Below are 21,188 nucleotides of genomic sequence, written 5' to 3'. Positions count from 1 at the left end.
CTATTGTTTTCTTTTTTTGAAGACAGTGTTTCTTTCTGTAACTGCCCCTGGCTGTCCTGGAACTATCTCTGAACTCAGCGATCCGATCCGCCAGCTTCTGCCTCCTGAGTGCTGGGACGAAGACTGTAAATCACCCAAGCTCCACCCATCGTAGCCCTATCTCAAAAGATAACAAACAAACCAAGAAACAGGAAAAGAATGGACTCACCCAAGCTAAAATCTAGGTCCAAACATCGATTAAAACTAGGACCCATAGTCCAACTCCCAGAAGGCTGAGGCAGGCAGATCTAGACCACCACCTGGCTAAAATCTATTGATTGATGGATGCTTTCTTCAGCCTTTCTCTAGCTGTAAAACCCACCTCCTGCACCTGGCTGGGGAAAATACAGTCTGGAGTCCTGACTTGTGCAATGAATTGTTGCCTTGACTTCAGAACAAAAAATAAAGCAACTTAAAACCTTCTAGGTCCCAGGGAATGTAGCCAGGTGATATAGTGTTCCCAGTCTCTGCAAGACCCTGAGTTTGAGCCCTAAGATACAAGAAAAATCAAAAGTTGTAGCTTTGCTCTCTGACAACGGAGTAGCTGCTTGTTTTTCTGGGTGTTTATGACAGTAAGCCTTCCCTGCTGAAGCTTTCCTGACTCAAATGCTACTGTGTATGTGTAAAAAATGATTTTTTTGTTGTTTATCTTTTTATTTATTTACTTATTTTTTTTGGACCCTGCGATAGTGATGCTTGTCTTTAATCCTAGCACTTGGGAGGCAGAAGTGGGTGGATCTCTTGAATTTGAGACCAGCCAGGGCTACACAGAGAAACTGTGTCTGGGAACACACACGTACACACACACGGGGGGGGGGGGGGAGAAGAAGAAGAAAAGAAAGAAAAACAAATGGGTTTTTTTTTGTGTTACTAAACTGCAGAAAATACAAGAAAAGGAAATGTCTTTTCTGGCTGTGGCAATGGGAAAAGGGAAAGATGTTTGCCTTCCCTGGAGCAACCCAAGCCTCTTACTAATCAACAAAGGGTTGCAGAAGGGTTGTTCTTTTGTCTTTGCAGTGCTGAAGTCTACACTTTTGGAAGCTGCTTTAATGCCACCCGAAGTTCTCAATGCAATGTGAACCTAGACTCTTACATCCCAACATGATCTTGCCTCCCCCAGGAGAATGGCAGTTTATACTGAGTATGGATTCTATTCAGAGCAGGCTCATTTTCCTTCACACACAAACACAAGAATCAGACTCGTGGAAATTTGTAAACAGGTGTGTGCCTAAGTAGACATGAGTCACCTAGGAAATGCCAGTTCATCTGAGTCTGTTTGGTTGTCTTTAGTAGTGCAAGGAACTGAGTCAGACCTGGCACACAGCAAGTGAGCCCAGGTTCCAAAATACCCTAGGTTCCAGCCCCAGTCAAACTCAGACAAAAGATGCTTATATGATACATAGAGTATGATTTATTTTGAATAGCCACTTATGTGTATCTTTTTTTGTTTGTTTGTTTGTTTTGTTTTTTGAGACAGGGTTTTTCTGTGGCTTTGGAGCCTGTCCTGGAACTAGCTATTGTAAACCAGGCTACCCTTGAACTCAGGGAGATCTGCCTGCCTCTGCCTCCCAAGTGCTAGGATTAAAAGCGTGCGCCACCACCACCCAGCTATGTGTATCATCTTTATCCAAATGTATTTCTGTATACCATGTGTGTGCAGTGGCCACAGAGGCCAGCATTGGATCCTTTGGACTGGAGTTACAGACCGCTGTGAACTCAGGTCCTCTGAATGCTCTAAACCCCTGCTTCCCTCCCCCCAGTATTATTTACTTTCAGCAATATGATTCTTCCCTCCGAATCAGTCCATATACAGTGCAAAAGCAAGAACACAACGTTTCTACAGACTCATTGTTTACTCAGAGAATTTTCTGGTGCTTTTAAATTTAATGCTTGCACTCTGGAGGCCGAGGCCGGAAGATCTTTGTGGGTTCCAGGCCACCCTAGTATAAACAACGAGCCCTTTTCTAAAAATACAAAGTAAAAACAGGTGTATCAACCAAACTGCTCATTCTAAAACCCAGGCAGTGGCACTCTGGAAAAATTCCCACCTCACTGGAAACCGACACGCGTTTCCAACGACGAGCCTAGGCTGAAACCTGAGCACTCCGGAACGCCGGAAACCAGGACAGCAGAAGACTGGAGGACACTTCCGCCCTGAGCACAGAGCCGAGGTGCCACACTCAACATGGAGAGCATAGGGGCCCCAGGCGTGTACAGAGCCGAGGGGCCTGCGCACGTCCCGCCCTGCCCCTATCGCTCTCTGATTGGAAGAAGCCGCCCATCAACTTTGTAGTCTGGGAAGCTATTGGCCAGCTGCACAGTCACTCTCAGCCTCACCTGCTCTTTAGAACAAGTAAACAAGAATTGCTCAAGAACGCCGCGAGGAGCAGGGCGCTCTGTTGACCCGTGTGCGGCGGGGACAGCGGCCTCGGGGAGACCTCTGGGCCACTAGGACGGGTTTGCGCCGTCGCTCCGTCCGTTCTCGCCGCGGGGCCGTTCAGGCTTGCAAGGTCTTGGTGGTGCCTTGGCCCGGTCCTGGCGCCTGGTGGGGGCCTTTCCCGCACTTTCCACCACCCTGCACTTGGCTTCTGACTCCTGGCACGGACGAACAGATGCTTTCCCCCACTGTTTACGTTTTATTATTACTTCTCAGGGCTCATACTGGAGCCTGGGCTGGCCTGGAACTCTCGTTCCTCCGGCTGCCTCAGCCTTCTGGGTGCTGACATTACAGGCGTGAGCCACCATGTTTACCCAAAGTCGACACTTTTTATATTTTTTTTATTTATTTTTTTTTAAGTTTCTTTGAGTCCAGGCTGGTCTCGAACGTAAAGATCTGCCTGCCTCGGCCTCCCGAGTGCAGGGATTAAAGGTGTGTGCCATCACCACCTGGCAAAGTCTACATTTTTTGCTTGTTTTTTTTCAGACTTGGTTTGGCGTAGTTATGTCTGGTGGCGGGCAGCTCTACACAACCTTGCAACCCCTGCATTCTGCCCTCTGGTCTTACCCTTCCCTCTGCTTTCCTTTAGGAGTCTCCCCTCACAGTGCCTTTTCTACTTTTATGTCCTCGACCACATACACACGTTTAAACCTAGGGTCCACTTAGGCGAGAAAATGTGTTATTCGTCTTTCTGGATTTGGCTTATGTTACTTAGTAGAATCATCTCCAGTTCCATCCATTTTCTTGCAGATATTGTAACTTCATTAATCTTTATAGCTAAATAGAATTCCCTTGTGTATACGCGCATTTTCCACACCCATTCTTCGGGTTTCTGTCGCATGGCTCTTGTAAACAGAGCCAGCAGCGGTGAGCACTGTAAGTATCTCTGGCATGTGGACTTTGGAGTCCTTCAGGTTTGCTTCCAGGAGTGGCATAGCTAGATGTTCCAATTTTAGATTTTTGGGAACCTTGATACTGATTTCCGTAGCATCTGCACCAGTTTCCATTTCCCATAGCACTGCAGGGTCCCACCATTTTCTTTCCAATGCGCCGCTTTTTATCCGAAGGTTTGTAAAAGAACTTGGTTATTATGTGCCAGTAGAGAGACCTATGCATTTTATGTACTAGTTAATTTTCACTTGTGTGTATCAAACGCTCAAGCAAAACAAAATGTGTTTGTGTACCATGAAACATAATCTTGCATGTTCATCAGCATCCCACGCTGCACTGGAAGCCTGAGTTGGCTTCCCAAAACACCACCTTCGGGATTGCATCATCCTCCTTGGTCCTGGCTGCATCTCCTGTTTCATCTGCTCAGATTCCGTTCTGGCTTGAGCCTTCCTTCCACGCCTTTGTGCCACTTGGTCTCTGCTTCCTGGCAGGTCTTTGCTTTCCTATCCTTGTGTATGCCATTGCCTGGCACCGCTCTCAGCGTCCTGGCTAAATTAGTACTTAACAAGTACCTCAAGTACCTGCCTCTTCTTTCCAGAACACTCTACCTCTTGTGCTTTTCTCCTAGCTAGCTTCATTTCCTTATACATGTACATGTTATTTGTAATTTTTCCTCCATAGTTTTTTTTTTTTTTTTTTTTTTTTTTTTTGGACAGGGTCTTGATGCGGATCTCTGGCTGGAATGGATTGCTCTGTGGATCAAGTTGACCTCGAACTCACAGAGTTCTGCCTCTGCCCTCAGAGTGCTGGGATTAAAGTTATGTGCCACTTCCGAGGTTTCACATGTTTTCGGTGATATTTTGGTGTTGGGGATTGAATTCATAGCCTGTGCACTTCTTGTAACCACAAATGCTTCTTCCCCAAAGATCCTTTCTCTGAGCAGAAACATCGCTGTCCTCTGACTAACAGTCACATATGCTGTGTAAATCTGTGTCTGTCTGTCTAATGTTTTCCAGTTGCAGAGTTTCAGAAGTAAACATAGGTACATTTATTCTTCTAAAGTGGGAAACTTGGCCAAATTATTTTATGTTTTAATAAGCACTCAGTTCCGCTAGGGAAGGCTTGCTGTATTAATCCTTTCTGCCCAGCCCCTGTTATTGACATTATGGGTTGATAGATTTGTTTTCTGTCTTTCTTGAGATAGGCCATCACCTACAGCCCAGTGAGTTGCCTGCGTCAACTTCTGTTATGGGTCTGGGCTCACTTAGAGATTAGCATTGACCATGAATAAATTTTTAAAATTATTATTATTATTCAATTATTAGATTTAATTTGTTTAATCAATTCACTCTGTACACCAGGCTGGCCTGGAACTCAGAGATCCACCTGCCTCTGCCTCCTAAGTGCTGGAATTAAAGGTGTGTGCTACCACCGTCCTGTCCATGAATAAATTTTAATAAGAGGAAGCTTTTTATTTCTGACACCTGGACTGATTCGGGTCAGGTCTGCACTTGAGAGCATTCCCAAACTGCAGCACCTAGCCATATCAGCCCAGGGCCTATAAAGGCAAAACCCTAAGATGATATGGATTCTGCCTATCTGTAGGCAGGGTCTAGTTTTAACACATAAAGGAGCAGGGTAAGCAAGTGTGATTACAAAGCAGAAGTAGCGGGATGGCTTAGTGGTTAAGAGCACCGGCTGCTAGGGTACAGCCTGTACCAGCTAGAGGCTTACATACATGATAGAGGCTCCCCCCCCCCCTTTTTGGTCTTTCAAGCATTAATTCTTAACTCTAAATGTAGTGTTACCCACCCCACTTCCTTGGGGCTGGGATTCGAGGAGCCTGCCACCAGGGCTGGCTTTGTTGTACCAGAGCGAGTACTGCACTTTGGAATGGAAAGACGCAAAAAGCAGTGGCGTCCAGTCCAGTGAGGCGGCTACAAAAGCTGATGCAACCACCAGTCCCTCGGGTTCTGGCTCAGCTTGGTGTTCCTCATTCCTCAGCATGACACCTTGTTAGTTTTCATTTCGCATACTCAGAGGGTAAATATGCATTTCCCCACGTGCTGGTTGCCACATCCAAACGGTGTTTATAATAAACAGGACCTTTGCTCTGGAATAAAGCCTGTCCCCTGAGGGACAACATAGGATGCTTCCTAGAAGGTGTGGTTTTGAAGCTGGGGAGAAGCGTGTGGGGTCCAAACAGATTGGGAACTGCGTTTTCCGGGGGGATCACTCCTGCTCCCTCCCACCAATGCAGAGGTGGGCAAAGATGGAGGTGAGACAGAAGCTAGCTAGGGTTAGAATGTGAGGAAATGGTGACTAAGTGAGGTCAGTGGATGCTTCCCAGTTAAGTGAGCGACGCCGCAACCCGCTGGCGTTTGTTTACGTGTTACCGCGCAAAGGAGCAGCATCTAGGAAGCATGCTGGCAGGAGGAATCCCCGCTCAGTGAAGGGAGGTCCGCGAGGCATTGAGTTGTGAGTCCTGGGTACCAGAGGCTGAATTAGGACACACAGCTCACTGTTGCTCCGTCGTCTCACTGAAGGCTCATGGACATAAAGCCCATGCAACGATGGTTCTGAGGAGGTTTAGCCTGGGCCTCGGCCACACACTAACACGGAGCTTAACTTTCCCAGGAGCCTTCATACACCAGAACCAGAGCAGTGTGTGCTCAGCTGCACTTTTACACAATGCTAATATTATTATGTAATTTAAGTTTATCTATATCTATCTATCTATCTATCTATCTATCTATCTATCATCTATCTATCTATCTGTTTATTTATTTGACATGAAACCTTGCTGTGTAGCTCAGGATGTCCTAAAAGTCCCCATCCTCCTGCCTCAGCTTCTGAAGGTCTGGGATTACATGCGACCAAGTAGAGCCCTTGGTTAATGTTATTATTAATCATTCACCAATGAATTAGATAATATTTGTTTGCTTGTTGAAGGGGTAGTTTATTGAGTGGACTACAAGGGTGCACACAGGTCAGTAATAACTAAAGCCTCAAGCCTCACATTGGCTTTTTTTTTTTTTTTTTACATTGGCTTTTTATGAGACAGGGTCTCATGTATCCCAGGCTTGCCTCAAAAATCACTAAGTTAGTCAAGGATGACCTTAAATTTCTGATCCTCCTGCCTTGATCCTCCAATCCCAAATTGGGATTAGAGAGTACCACGCAAATGACTAATCTTAATAATTAAAAAAAAAGGTGATATAGTCTCTAGTCATGAAGTGGAGAGAACTGCGGAGGATACACCTTTCCAGAGACGGAGGTTTCTAGATGCCTTGTGAGCTGGAGCGCAGCTTGGGGACACCTGAAATTCCCACCTCACTGAGCACCAGACCTCTTTGCAACCGAGGTGCAACCTGGGCAAGTCGGTTTAGATGTGGCGTTGTTGCTAGGCGACAGTAACCTTGATCCCTTTTACCGGAGCTTGCTCGCTGCGACAGCGCCTATGCAAAGGTCCTGGCCGAAGGCTGGTTGCTAGGGAGCCTCGTTAGCGCAGTAGGTAGCGCGTCAGTCTCATAATCTGAAGGTCGTGAGTTCGATCCTCACACGGGGCATCCTGCATCATTTTGTTTGAGGCCTTTGTAGCAGGTGGCGTCAGTGTTGGGAGGAGTGTGACCCTTTCTAGGGGCTGGGCTTTCCGGGTTGGAACTCGGCGACCTCTTTTAGTGAGCCGCAGCACACCGTAGGTGCGGGGAGGTGCGGGGCTCGGAGGAGGGCAAACGCTCGGGGGCGGAGCCTGGCAGTAGGGCGTGGCAACATCCGTAGGCGGGCGCAGTAGAGAGGGTGTGGCCACACACAGGGGCGGGGTCTATCTGCTCGAGGGTCCGGTCGTAGTGTCTGGGTGTCTGGGGGAGGGCTGGAGGGAGGGCGAGCCCACGTCTAGGGGCGGGACTTATCGCCCTCGCGGGGCCGGGCGACGCTCTGCGGGTGGGGCTTTGTTGGAGGGCGTGGCCACGTTTTGGGTGGAGCTTGAGTTTGGGTGGGCAGGCCCGGCTAGGGCCGTCTCGCCTACGCAGAGCGCTGTGCGTGCACGGTCGCGTGCGCGTGTCCGCGGTGGTAGCGGGCATGGCGGTGTGCGCTCGGCTCTGCGGCGTGGGCCCCGCGCGTGGGTGCCGCCGCCGCCAGCAGCGCCGCGGCCCGGCCGAGACGGCAGCGGCGGACAGTGAGGCGGACACGGACCCCGAGGAGGAACGTATCGAGGCGGGGCCGGCGCGCTGCTCCCTGCTGGAGCTCCCGCCCGAGCTGCTGGTGGAGATCTTCGCCTCGCTGCCCGGCACCGACCTGCCCAGCCTGGCGCAGGTCTGCAGCAGGTTCCGCCGCATCTTGCACACCGACACTATCTGGAGACGGCGCTGCCGCGAGGGTGAGCGAAGACATCCCATATCCCGGGCATTCAGCCGAGATAGGAGCATGGTGCAGAGTGCAAACTAGGCCTGGCTGCAGAGTGAGACCCTGTCTTTAAAAATCCCACCCCACCAACCAACCAAACAAACAATAAAAGAAACCCAAGCTTAACCAGCCTATCAGTCAGCCCACCCATCCAGTGCATTACCGCAAGAACGAGGACGCAAAAGCTGTCAGCGTCTCTTTTGGAAGGCCTTCCTTCCATGAGCGTACAGCACGGTACGCGCTCAGCCTGAGTGGTTTGTTGCTGTATGTCCTAGAGCCTTCCTGGTGGAGAGAGCTTCAGGGATTCGGCTGCATGCATGCTACATGGGCTTAGTCCCGTGACCGTGGGCTTCAGCGTTTCTTGTCTTCTGGCCACAGCACTCTGAAGACTGCTTTGTGCATTTTGTAGACATTCAGGAGATTTGCATTTAATTTCGGGAACCCCTGAGGTGATCTTTGTGGGCTTGCACCTCTCAAAGTGGGATTGTGGGATGGCAGGCTGGGCGAGAAAAGCAGTTTCCCTAGGTCCTCCCCAGCGGCAGGGTTCTTTTTTTACCTTTGCTGTGTAATTTCGTGGTTGACATCAGAGTTCTGGCCTTGGCTACACTTACCCACTGTGTGGTGTTGGGAAGATTATTACCCCAAGTTTGAGTGTGAGCATTTGGTGGCAGGTGCCTCTCCTGAGGCACCGGTGACGGGAAAAAAGCATGCCAAGCCCTCAGTCCTGAGCATGGCTGTTTGGCATGTCTATTGGCCTATGTGTAGTGTCCTGTTTGTCTTTTGCCTTATTTTCTCTTTGGAGGCCCTGTTTTTGCTTAGAAAGTTAGTGAGACTCCTCAGTAGTAACCTTTAGTCTCATAGGGACAAGTGAAGTTTGTTTTCACTTTCTCTCTGAGTGCTGCCTTTTCTTTCTACACATGGCTTCTTTGGTCTAGTATTGTTATTGTGTGTGCAGCGGGTTTGTGAGTGGGGCATGCGTGTTTGTGGGGATTGGAGGGCAGCTCCTTTCTCTACGGCGGTGGTTCTCGGCCTTCCTAACGCTGCGACCCTTTAATACAGTTCCTCATGTTGTGGTGACCCCCAGTGATTATTTTCGTTGCTGCTTCATAACTGTAATTTTGCTACGGTTATGAATCGTAATGTAAACATCTGAGTTTCCGATGGTTTTGGATGAGCCCCGCACTAGGGTTGTTTGACCCCTACGTTGAGAATCTCTGCTCTGTGGGCTCAGGGCATGTACAGCAGGTGCTTTTGTCCGCCTAGTTGACTGGTCTTTCATCCGATGTTCAGTGTGACACTCAGCGCCCTCCAGAGTGCTCCCTGTCCGCCAGCTGAGCCCGTGCTGGCCTTTGGGGGAACCGTAGGAGATGTGGGTAGGTCATTGCTAAGACCAGACTCACAGACTTTTGGTTAAACTAGACGTTTCAAAGGGGTGTGCCAGTCATGCTAACTGACCCGGAGCTTGCGACACGCTCTGAGAGCTGTGGATAAATATGTGTCGTGTCCCATTGCCAGTATGGAAAGCAGTGGCAGTTTGGGAGGGTCTCTTCAGTGCCCCCAGCCCCCACTGCTACAGCTCTCCGGCAGCTCTTTGGGACTCCAGAGCTGTGACCAGAGAATGAACCATCTCACTACACTAAAATTCCAGTTTTGAGAAATTAAAGGCCGAGAACTGAAAGTCTCCGGAGTGTTGGTGTTACAGGTGTGAGCTACCACATCCAACACTAACATTTAAAAAAATTTTTTTACTATTTTTATTTGTGTATATGTGTGTGTTTGTGTATGGGGTACGTGCATGTGGCTGCAGGTACCTACTGGTTCCAGAAGAGGATATAAGATCCCCCGAGGCTGGAATTACAAATGCTTGTGAACCTCTTCATGTGGATGCTGGGAGCTAAACCCAGGTGCTCTGTGAGACCAGTATGTGCTCTTAACCGCTGGGCAGTCTCTCCAGCCCTGCACGCAACATTTTTTCCCCTTTTATTTGTGAGTTTTAATCAGTTTATCGGGAGGGATTTCTGTTGCAGGTGGTCTCTGACGCTCTAAGGTGCTGAGCTTGGCCTGTGGCTGTGCTGTCTGGGTTCCTGGCAGCCTTTTGTGGGATGATGGCTCCCAGTGCAGACCGGGCTGGCTTTGAAGTCTCCATTCTCCTGCTTCATCCAAGCACACACTGGGTACAGGCGCTGGGTGCTGTGTGGGCTCGGTTCACCTGGCTCTTCAGCAGGTGAAGGCTAATCCGTGCAGGTGAGGGGCTGATTGGCTGGCAGGCCTGGATTTGTGGCTCTCTGAGGCAGTCTGTGTGTGTGTGTCTTCCTGGGGGAACTGCTGTGTGTGAGACAGCCCTGCCCTTACTTCTTTGAGCCCCTGAGCATCTTCTTTCCTAAAATTAAGTTGATTTTGGTGAAGAGCAGCACCTGTCCCTGCCCCTCGAGCAGGCCTGGGTCCTCCCAGCCCTGCAGTTGCCTGGCAGGGCTGAGATGTTGGCCCAGGAGAGTGGGTAAGGCTGGTTGGAGTGGATTTATTGTTTCTGAGACTTGGGCCATGACCGACAGTCAAGGCGTGGACCGAACATGGTGCTTTAATACATTTATCAGTGGGGCTTGGTGGCCAGGCTTGCAATCCCAGCTCTCAGGAAGCTGCAGCAGACGGATCAAAAATGCAAGGTCTGCTTGGGCTATAGACTGAGTTCCAGGCTAGCTCTTGTCTCAGAATAAAAGGTAGAGCCTGGGGTGAAGCTCAGGGGATGAACACTGGCCTAGCATTTATGAGTCACTGGGTTTCATTCTGTAACTGTTGAAAATTAACAAAGACACCAAAAAAGTCAGACTCTCTCTTTCTACAAGGGTAGGGTGGTCTGGGCCTGGGAGACAGCAGAAACCTGGGATGATGTCCTCCATGTTTAGACTGTTGCTAACACAGTGAGCACCTCAGAGTCTTCTGTCCCCCGTTAGTGACACATGCAGGTGCTGCCTTTGTCCCTCTGCTGCCGTGGCACACATGTCAGGTTGTAGAGTGACTTGGGGCAGCTGAGCACCATTGCAATCCTTCCCGGAGTTCTTTCTCTGGGCAGGTCAACGTGTGTCTCCTGTTAGCCAGCTCTGTCCCACCTCTAGGGCTTGTGCTGAGGGTGGCGATGCTGTCCCCAGAGGAGAGGGACGGAACTGAGTACCCAGCCACCTGGGCATAAACATCTTTTTTTGATGTGTCACCCCCTTGGCCACGGGCCACTTGCAGTTCTGTCATGTGGGAAGGGCTGTAATGAGTCCTGGTCTCCAGAGCACCAAGGGCGGGAGCCTCAGTGCCCGTCCTTGCCTGGCAGGCCTCTGTGGTTAATGCTTCCTCCGAACCTGCTGCATGGCTGGATGTGGCTCCCCAAGCCAGCCCAGGGCTACTGAGTTTTGACATTTCAGGCCCTGGTTCCAGATCAAACTGTTCATGCAGGGGCTGGCAAGATGGCTTTGTCAGTAAACCATCAGCTGCCAGGCCTGATGCCCTTAGTTCAATCCCTGATCCTACCTGGTGGAAGGAGAAAATGGACTCCACAGAGGCTCCTGCATGTATATGAATATAAGAAAATGTGACAATTTAAAAGATGGAATTCAAAACAAGGAAACAGTCAAAATTCGCTTTCCCCTGTGGCACCTAACTAGGACTGTGGGCAGGCACCCCGGTTCTCACTGTGATGCCGCCTGTGGTCCTCTGCAGTGTTGTGATTGGAGTCTGCCACGGGCTTGCTCATCATGCCCCTTACTGTCTGACCCGATGGTGGCGGAGAGGAGAAGCCAGCACCCCTCCTCTCCCAGCTTGACTGCCAGTCTGAGTGCTGTGACGTTAAGTCGCTGAGCTTAGAGGTGCTGTCTTAGGAGGATTCCTGGAATTGGTTTAAATTTTTTTTTCTCCTTTTTGGAGACAAATGTTTCTCTGTGTAACAACCTTGACTGTACTAGAACTCACTCTGTACACCAGACTGGTCTCAAACTCTCGGAGATCCACCTGTCTCTGCCTCCTGAGTGCTGGGATTAAAGGCCTGTGCCACCACTGCCCGGCTGGTTTAGGAATAATGTCCAGTGGACAGTTGAGCTCACCTGCTCTGTGGAGGGAACCCATCAGAGAAACAGGGTAGAAGGCCCAGAGTTGAGAGTCACCTCCCCACAATCCCACAGCTCCCTGCTTGAGGAAGTGTTTACATTCTTGGGTTGTGTTTTCATGCTTTTGTTTTAGACTGGCTGGCTTGTTCCTTGTGAGGCAAGGCTGTGCTCTCTAGCCCAGGCTGTCCTCATATTGGACAGATCCTTCTGTCTCAGCCTCCTGAGTGCTCAGGTGACAGATGTGAGTCACCATGCCTGGGGAGGGGGCCGGGTGAGGCTCAAACTTAGGCTTTGATCTGTCAGACTCTCTACCATTGGACTTGACTTTGGACTCTTTGTGTCTGATTGATTTTTTTTGTTTGTTTGTTTTTGAGGCTGATACTTGGTTTGTGGCCCTTGTTGGCCTTATCCTCTGCCGTGCTGGGGTTACGGGAGCATACCACACCAGGTTTAAACCTGTTTTACTTTTTGCTGGGTGGTGGTGATGCACACCTTTAATCCCAACACTCAGGAGGCAGAGGCAGGTGGATCTCTGTGAGTTAAGGCCAGCCTGGTCTACAGAGGAGTTCCAGAAGAGGCTCCAAAGCTACACAGAGAAACCCTGTCTCGAATAATAAAAACAAAACAAAAATAAAATAAAAAATAAAAACAAAACCAAACCCTGTTTTACTTTTGTGAGACCAGATCTCACTTGGTAGTCTAGGCTGGCTTTGGACTGTCCTTCCTGCCTCAGCCTTCAGACCTGGGATGACAGGGATGTACCGTCACAGTCCGGTTCTGAGGTGTTCAGAAGTTGACTTCCATGTGCAACCTGTGTAACCTTTCTCTTGGCAACAGATGCAGGAGAAACGTGCTTAGGAGGTCTTTAAGGCTGCCCTGCCATAGGAAAACAAACCGGTGTGAGTCTGTTTCTGCAGGCCCAGGGGAAGGCTGGCCTCGCCACAGTGAGTGGGCGGACCTGGGTGGACTGGGTCTCTGAGACGGCCACAGGGCATCTGAGAAATTGGGTGTGTCTTCCCTCTGGGGAGAGTGTAAACAGCGTGTGGGCCCAGCCGAGGAGACGGTCACCTCCTGAAGCCCACACACCTTCCTCTCCAGAGATGCCTGGGCATTGTGAGTCATCGTCCTCTGGCAAATGCCCAGCTGTCCCCCGTGAGCAGGAGGGCAGGCCAGGACTCACAAGCCTGGCAGTGGTATACAGGAGTACCATGTCCCAAGCCTCTGAAGGGTCCAGGGCAGCCGACTCGGAATTCAGACCACTGATGGGTAGGGCCTTTGCCCACAGCAGGCCCCTCCCTGCTTTGCAGGTGTCTGGGGATGACGTGGTGGTCAGTAGTGGCTATCACGAGAGCAGAATGGGCTTCCTGAGCCTGTCTCCTGGGGACTGGAAGATTGCTCGCCTTCTGCTGGCTGCTTGAGAGGCCACGCTGACCCCATGTGCATTTCAGCTAGTCTGTTTGTTAGCCCCCCGGGTGCCCGGGTGCTCATGCACAGTGTGGGCAGTAGCTGCAGGAGCGGTATTCTAAATTTGCTTTATTTAAGATTGCATGTTCAGGATGGCAAGGTGGCTCTGTGGTTAGAGCACTGGCCACTCTGGCAGAGGATCCAGGTTCAGTTCCCAGCTCCTACCTGGTGCTGCACACCCACCTGTAACTCCAGTTTTAGGGGATTGGTGTCTTCTGGCGTCCACATGCACTGCACGCTTATGCTACACATGCATGTGTGCATGCCAGAGACTTATGCATGTGAAATGAAAACAAATGAATACATATTTTAAAAAAAGAAATGAGGGCTGCAGAGCTGACTTAGCAGTTAAGAGCATTGTCTGCTCTTGCAGAGGACCCGGGCGTAATTCCTAGCACCCACATAGTGGCTCAGAATCTTCTGTAGCTCCAGGCCCAGGAGATATAGCATGTTCTTCTGGCTTCCTCAGGCACCAGGCACACACACGGTACACAGACACACGCACAGGCAAGACACCCATACACATTAAAATAAGTAAATCTTTTTTTTTTTTTTTAAATCATTGTCTTCTGTAGTAACAGCCACGACTGAGTCCAGCATCTGTGGCAGGGCAGACAGACTTCAGTGTCCAAAGCTGGAACCGTGGGTGGAGGGGTGATCAGACTGTCCGCTCTGTCACTGGTGAGCTCATCTGTCACCACCTAGCTCCTGGCATGGTCCTGTGACATCACTAGGAGCTTGCCTCCGAGGCCCTGGGAATCCAGTATCATTTGCTGGCACTTTGTCCAGTCCAGAGCCACCCACGTTACTTTTTTTCCTGAACTTTGTGCTGTCGCTGTTGGGCTTCCTCTGGAACTTATGCCAGGGGTTCTCAAAAGGGACATTTGGGGACAGTGACACTAAGTCCCCAGTGATTGGAAGATGGACCATCTGCAGGGAGCAGCTGGGTTGCAGAGTTGGCCTTGTGGGGCCGAAGTCCATGTTCAGAGGGTGTAGCCCCACACTAGAGCCCCAAGGGGTGGGACCCAGTGATTTGACCGTAGTCCTGGCTGGCCCGGAACTTGCTAGGTAGACCAGGCTGCACCCAGCTCAACAGAGATTCGCTTGCACCTTCCTCTCAAGTGCTGGGATCAAAGGTGTGTGTCACCACACTTGACCTCAGAGTATTTTTTTCTCTTTTTTTTTTTTATTAAAAATTTCCATCTCCTCCCCTCCTCCCACTTCCTTCCCCTCCCCTCCCCTCCACTCACACCCCCACCTCAGAGTATTTTTTAAATAGTTTTTTTGGAAGTTTTCCTGTCAGAACATTTGGACTATTTTACCCTTAGTAGCCCTAGCCCCCTGTGGTGCACCTCTTCTTTCTTGTAGTCCCGTCCAGGCTTGCCGAGGATTCACTATGTAGTTCTGTGCTGGCCTCGGATTCATAGTTGACCCTCCTGCTTTACCCTTGACCCTACCAGGATTATACACTGTGTTAGCATGTACCTTCTTTCTTCTCTCTCTCTCTCTCTCTCTCTCTCTCTCTCTCTCTCTCTCTCTGTTTTTTTTTGAGACAGGGTCAGGGTTTCTCTGTCAGTAGCCCTGCCTGTCCTGGAACTTGCTATGTAGACCAAGCTGGCTTCAAACTCACAGAGATCTGTTTTTCTGCCCCTGTCCCCTAGGTACTGGGATTAAAGGTGTTCACCATCACACCTGGCCTGCCTTCCTATTTCTCTATTTCTTTTCCTTCCTTCCTTCCTTTTTTTTTTTTTTTTTTAGTTTTTTAAGACAGGATTTCTCTATGTAACAGCCCTAGCTGTCCTGGAACTAGCTCTTGTAGACCAGGCTGGCCTTGAACTCACAGATATCTGCCTGCCTGTGCCTCATGAGTGCTGGGAATAAAGGCATGCACCACCACCACCTGGTATTTATTGTAACTTTAAAGGAAAACTTTAAGTCTAATTATTTAGTCTTTAATTCCATCAAAGGCCCCATAAGGGTGTAATATTACCTAATGACAGGAACATCTGGTTGCCTGGATAGTCACCCAGAGTTCTTCTGTAATGTTGGGGCATCCAACTTTGGCCTACAGCCCTAGTATATCTGATAGACATTTTTGAGAAGGTGGCAATTTTGAAGGACTGTCCTACCTTGTCTTGGCAAAGTTTGACAGTTGCTTTTTGTGTGTGTCTGTCTTGCTGGTCCGGTTTGGACAGTATACTGTCAGGAATTGAGGCAAGGGCAGTTTCTTGCCAAAATGGCTAGCTTTTGCCACAAAGAAAGCGAACTCCATGTGGCGTTTGTGTGGTCCAGTTTACACAGTGTCAGGTCCTCAGGGATCATCCATGTTGTAGTATGAATCAGAGATGTGGCTCATTGCATGTTTGTGTCAGAATTTGCTGACCCTCCCACCCTGTTCAGCTGTGAGGGGTGTATGAACGAGGAGTGTGACATTTCTGGAGATCCTACTTTCAGTTCCTTGGGCCTAAGCCTGACAGCAGACACGCTGACTCATGGCCAGTCTGAGTTGGATTTTCTGTGGGGCCGTACAGTGCAGATTTGTGGCTTGCCTGCACCCTTTGCACGCACACACCCTCCCAGGTCTGTAACCTGCCTGCACTCTTTGCACGCACACACCCTCCCAGGTTTGTAACCTGCCTGCATCCTTTCCATGCATACCCCCTCCCAGGTTTATAACTTGCCTGCACCCTTTGCACACACACACCCTCCCAGGTTTGTAACCTGCCTTCACCCATTTGCACACACACACTCTCCCAGGTTTTGTGCTGTCTTTTGTGGGGTAGATGCTTCTCACGGATAATCACTTACGCCACTTCTCTAGAGTAAGAGGGAGTGCCGAACTGCAGCACTAATTGCATTGCTCAGGAGCACTGTGCTCTGAGCTGGGGATGACGCAGGGTTTTAGCTCTAGCTCCATGCAAAAAACAAACAAACAAAAAACAACAAAAACAAATTCAAGTCAGGTTGGCGTGCAGACCTCTTGGCCGAGCCTGGTGCTGAATGATGGCGGGAGCACTTGCTAGCCTTCCCGGGAGCATTTGCTAGCCTTCCCTGGAGCACTTGCTAGCCTTCCCGCAAGGGAAGTTACCACCTAGCTGTTGGCCAGGGCCCAGTGTGGGAGCTAAGCTAAGGGCAGCTTCTTTAGAAGTTTGTGGGAAGATTGCAGAACAGTGCCAGGATGTGAGATTGTTCTTAGCCCTGTGTAGACATGAGGAGCTGTGTGAGGACAGAATGACTCTGCTCTTCCCTGGTGGTTGTACCAGAGTCTGTGAGAAGGAAAAACCCATCGTGGCTTGCCGCCTTCCTCGTACTGCGCACAGACTGGCTGCTCTCAGTTCTAATGCGGGTTCCGTCAGGGTAGGCTGTAGAACAGCAATGTGAAGGAAGGGAGCTGCATGAGCACCTGCAGGAGGAGAGTGGAGCAGTATTCGTCAGACGAGTGCAGGACAAAGGGAGCAGCACAGGCTGACTGGTCTCTGGACAGAACTGCTGTCCCTGAAGGTCACCTGGTGGTGGGTGGGGAACTCCTCAGCAGCCTTGGGTGGATCAACAGCTGCAGTCCTCTGGCACCCAGTGGGTAGACCTGTTTGTGGCCTTCGCCTGGGCCTGATGCTCGGCACAGCCTGAGAGTCAGTGTTGCTGAAAGATAGCTGCGTGTGTTCAGAGCTTGCTAGAATTTGCCAGATCACATCACCGAGGCAACACTGGTGGGCAGCTGGAGTGTTGGGCTCGTTCAGGCTGCCGCCCACTCATCTAGATCGCTCCAGCTGACCCAGCATCTTGTTAAATGCCACTCTGATCTAGGAAGTCCCTGCTCTGTGCCGGGGGAAGCCGCGGTACCTCAGAGAACTCAGAAGTACCTCTCTGGTTGTGAGGTTCTTCTGTCCCAGTCTCGATGGCTGCTGCCACTCTTGGGATCCTGCACAGCCCCACAGCCCCCGTCTGGCTGCCACAGGCTTAGAGGGCTGTGAGCAGTTATAGTTACCTTAATGGCTTTTGCTGAGTTAGGGATGGCTTCTCACCAGTTTTAATCGAGCCCTTTTTATCTTTAAGGGCTTACACTGTGGCCCAGACTAGTCTGGGATTCACTTGGTAGCCCAGGCTGGCCTCAGGTTGATTGTGCAGCTGAAGATGACCCTGAATACCTGATCCTCCTGCCTCTTCCTCCCAAGTGATGGGATAGCACCATGCCTGCTTTGTGTAGTGCAGGGAATTGAACCCTGGGCCTTGGGCATGCCAGACAGGCATGAGTTGCATCCCTAACACAAATTGTGCTTTCTTGAGAGTAAAGAAAGCTCCAGTAAAAACAAAACAAAACAAAACAAACAAAAAACCAGGGCCATATCCAGGTGTTTGGGGCTGTGTAGTGAGTTCGGGTCTACAGAATGAGACTCTCACAGAAATCAAGGATAAAGTAAACCAGTTGTCACAGTGTTAGGGTGTCTCGAGGCCCTGGCTCAGTGGTAATTGGCAGAAGTGTTTTTAGCATTGTTTTCTCTGAGACTTTCAAATATCGCAGAGACCTTCACAGTCCCACAGGACAGTACTGCTGCCTGACCACCAGACAGGCTCTGTACAAGTACCGTGGAGTGCACTACTGTAAGCCACCATACACCTAGGTCACCACCCTGTGTCAGCCATCTGTGGGAGCCTCGTAACGACTGAAATCACTGGGTAGCCTGCCCGCGGAATCTCCCCAGCCCCTGGTGCTGGGGATGGAACACAGGGCCTTGTGCATGGGAGGCATGTGTTCTCCCGCCGAACTCCACTCCCAGCTCATGACAAGAATTTCTTGGGTTTAATTTGCAGACTTTTTTTTTGTTTGTTTTCATTATTGACTTAACCCTAACCCTTAACCCTAACCCTAACCCTAACCCTAAATTGCAGACTTAAATCATGTTAGTGGTCAGGTTTCCTCTCTGAGGTTAGCCTGGTTCCTGGATCAAATCTGTTGGTGCTTGATTACAAAGGGCTGAGGCCTGTTTACGTAGCATGTCCTCGTGATGACCGGGTGGGTATTCAAATGTCCTCTAGCCTGTGGTTACCCCATATAGAGCTCACCTGTGCATTGGAGCTCTCGGCTTTGGAAGGCAGTTCACACAGACTGTGGGTCTGAGGACTTGAGTAGAGGCAACTTTTCGGGGCTCAGGTTAGGCTGCATTAAGACCTGGTGCCTCCTGCATCGTGTGTACCACACTGTGCAGTGAGACCCAGGGCAGCTGTGTTTGGTAATCAGTTCTGGTTCTTCCTGGCAAGGACACCTCCATAGGTCAGGCCCAAGGTGCTGGGTCTGGGCCACACTGCTGCCCTTGTCTCAGCCCCTTCCTCCTCAGCTGACTTTATAGGAACCACTTAGCTCCAGCAATCAATTGCAAGGATAGACTGTGCTGGGTCACCATATTTGAAGTTGGAATCTGGGCTGTGGGGGGTATGGTGACTTTCCGGAAGGTGAGCCAGAGATACACGGCTAAGATGCCCACATCCTGGTCCAGCCGACCGTGGTCTCTCCACTCCCCGTCTGTCCTGCACATCTGTTGGTGAGCATCCTTCCCTCCAGTTAGAGTTGCTGTGAGTAGGCGGGGCCTTTTACAGACAGCTGGCCTGACCCCTGTGATGTGCTGGAGAGATGAGCTCACCAGTGGGGGAGCCAGGCCATGGCCCCTGTGTGTGACTCAGTCTCTGAGCTTCATCACTAGTGACATCCATCTACAGTCACACACACCAGTGTGCCAGTGCTGGGACCTTGCCTGGATCTTCTCCCGGAGGGGACGGCCAGGCACAGCTGAGAGGAGAGTACTGTGTGGGATCTGGGTGCAGGAAGGGAGATTGAAAGGAGCCGGCGCCTCAGGCCCCACCAGAGCCACCCAGAGAGCCTCCTCGATGCCTGCATCTGACAGCCATGAGCACTGGCAGTACCCCATCCATCCAGAGCATGGGGCTGGTGACATCTGTTACTGAGGGGGAAAAGACCAGTCTCTGGGGACCGTCAGAACTGAAGTGCTGAGGGCATGGCATTGGAGACACCCCCCACCCCGCGCCCCACTAGGCTGTGCTGTGACCCATTCTAGGCAGCTGGTGTCCCACCCTGTGCAAGGCTGGAGTCCTGACATGGGAGGTCCCTGTGAACATCCAATGAGGTCGTACTGTGAAGCCCAGCCTGACACTTCACAGGGTGTGATCCTGGAAGTGTGAGCTGTAACTGTCTGGGTCCTGGGGTCCTCTTATCCCTTCTCATGCCACGTGCTCACTACTCGGGGTGCTGATCTAGCTTTAGTCTTGGGTCACACTGTAGCTTGTGGTCCCTTGTTCAGGTCACATCCTCTCTGTGTCTCCTGCCTCAGTGCTAATGGGGAGGACATGGGCCTTTCCTGGGCGTACTACCAGGTTTAAATGTAGTGGATCCTGGCTAGCCCTTGCAGGGGCACACTGGTGAGGGATGGCACTGTGGATGGAGGCCACGCAGGCCTGGTGCAGTTAACCGTGCTGGTAGCACCCCTACTCCCCAACCTGAGACCTGAGGCAGAGGGCTGGCATTTGGTCGAGGTGAGTTGGGTGTGGGGTGGAGGTGTGGTGAGTTGGAGGAAGTGGGAGGCTGCTTAGGACCTTTCTATTGATGTGGTGTTAGAAATGGGTCTGGGCTGTCAGGACAATTACCGCATCATCCAGAGTATTTGAAAAGGAAAAAGATCTACTTCTGCAGAAGGGTTTTTATGTGGCTGTGCCAAATTAGCAGGCAGCCACACCTAGTGGAGGTCCCACTTGGCTTTTGTTTTTGTTTTTCAAGACAGGGTTTCTCTGTGTAACAGTCCTAGCTGTCCTGGAACTCAGTAGACCAGGCTGGCCTTGAACTCACAGAGATCCGCCTGCCTCTGCCCCTCTTTCCCCCGAGTGCTGGGATTAAAGGTTTGTGCCACAACCGCCTGGCACCCACTTGGTTTTTATTCTTAAGGCAGGTGGTCAGGGCTCGACCTCACCCTCTTACACGGTTGGCTTACTTAAAGGGACAGTCATTAGCAAAGTGACCACTAGGGAGGGTTCCTGCCTGTTGGATGCCTCTTTACAGATGTCTTTGAAGATGGAAGGTCCTTTCCCCCATTTAACCCTTGACAGAAAGGGCTGCACATCCCTTTTGCATTTCCCTTAGTAGGACTAGGGCACTTTGATCAAAGGGACATTGGTGCCCACTGCTCTCCAGCATCTGCTGTGAGACAGGCCAGGGCTGAGGGGAGCCATGATGAGCCCCTACGACCATAACACCAGTGTGGACTTCATATAGGTGTGACAGGCACCAGTTCCAGACCACCGAGTACTTCACCTCATTGTACAGTTAGGCTGCTGGACCACAGCGGAGCAGACTGCACAGGTGTGCATTGAGGGTGGCCCTGCCTGCAGCGGAGCAGACTACACAGGTGTGCATTGAGGGTGGCCCTGCCTGCAGCGGAGCAGACTGCACAGGTGTGCATTGAGGGTGGCCCTGCCTGCAGCGGAGCAGACTGCACAGGTGTGCATTGAGGGTGGCCCTGCCTGCAGCAGAGTGAGAGCACAGTGGGTGTGCATTGAGGGTGGCCCTGCCTGCAACGGAGCAGACAGCACAGGTGTGCATTGAGGGTGGCCCTGACTGCAGCGGAGCAGGGCTCTCATTTGTGATAAGGCAGAGAGGTTGCCACAGTGAAGGGCTATAGCACAAATTCTTTCTTTTTTTTTTCTTTTTTTGGTTTTTCGAGACAGGGTTTCTCTGCAGCTTTTTTAGAGCCTGTCCTGGAACTAGCTCTTGTAGACCAGGCTGGTCTTGAACTCACAGAGATCTGCCTGCCTCTGCCTCCCGAGTGCTGGGATTAAAGGCGTGCGCCACCACCGCCCGGCTT

The 21,188-nt window shown here is 50.8% G+C and overlaps 1 protein-coding gene and 1 non-coding gene across 4 annotated transcripts in view; both read left to right on the top strand.

The window, feature by feature from the left end:
* Positions 1 to 6,863: 6,863 nt before the first annotated feature.
* Trnam-cau lies at positions 6,864 to 6,936 on the top strand. Its single transcript has one exon. It is a non-coding gene; the product is annotated as a tRNA-Met (tRNA).
* A 456-nt stretch (positions 6,937 to 7,392) lies between these two features.
* Fbxo31 (F-box protein 31) overlaps positions 7,393 to 21,188 on the top strand; it is a 29,323-nt gene continuing 15,527 nt past the window's right edge. The window contains exon 1 of one of the 3 annotated variants that reach the window (XM_038312204.2): positions 7,393 to 7,745. In XM_038312204.2, the coding sequence (XP_038168132.1) occupies positions 7,448 to 7,745 (298 nt within the window). In that variant the 5' untranslated portion in view covers positions 7,393 to 7,447. Of the gene's footprint in view, positions 7,746 to 9,300; positions 9,474 to 21,188 lie in introns of those variants that run through there. The other 2 variants (XM_038312205.2, XM_038312206.2) reach the window with 2 other exon arrangements.

Source organism: Arvicola amphibius, chromosome 15, assembly GCF_903992535.2.
Source record: "Arvicola amphibius chromosome 15, mArvAmp1.2, whole genome shotgun sequence".
Classification (NCBI taxonomy): domain Eukaryota; kingdom Metazoa; phylum Chordata; class Mammalia; order Rodentia; family Cricetidae; genus Arvicola; species Arvicola amphibius.
This window is presented reverse-complemented; position numbering and strand designations above follow the sequence as displayed.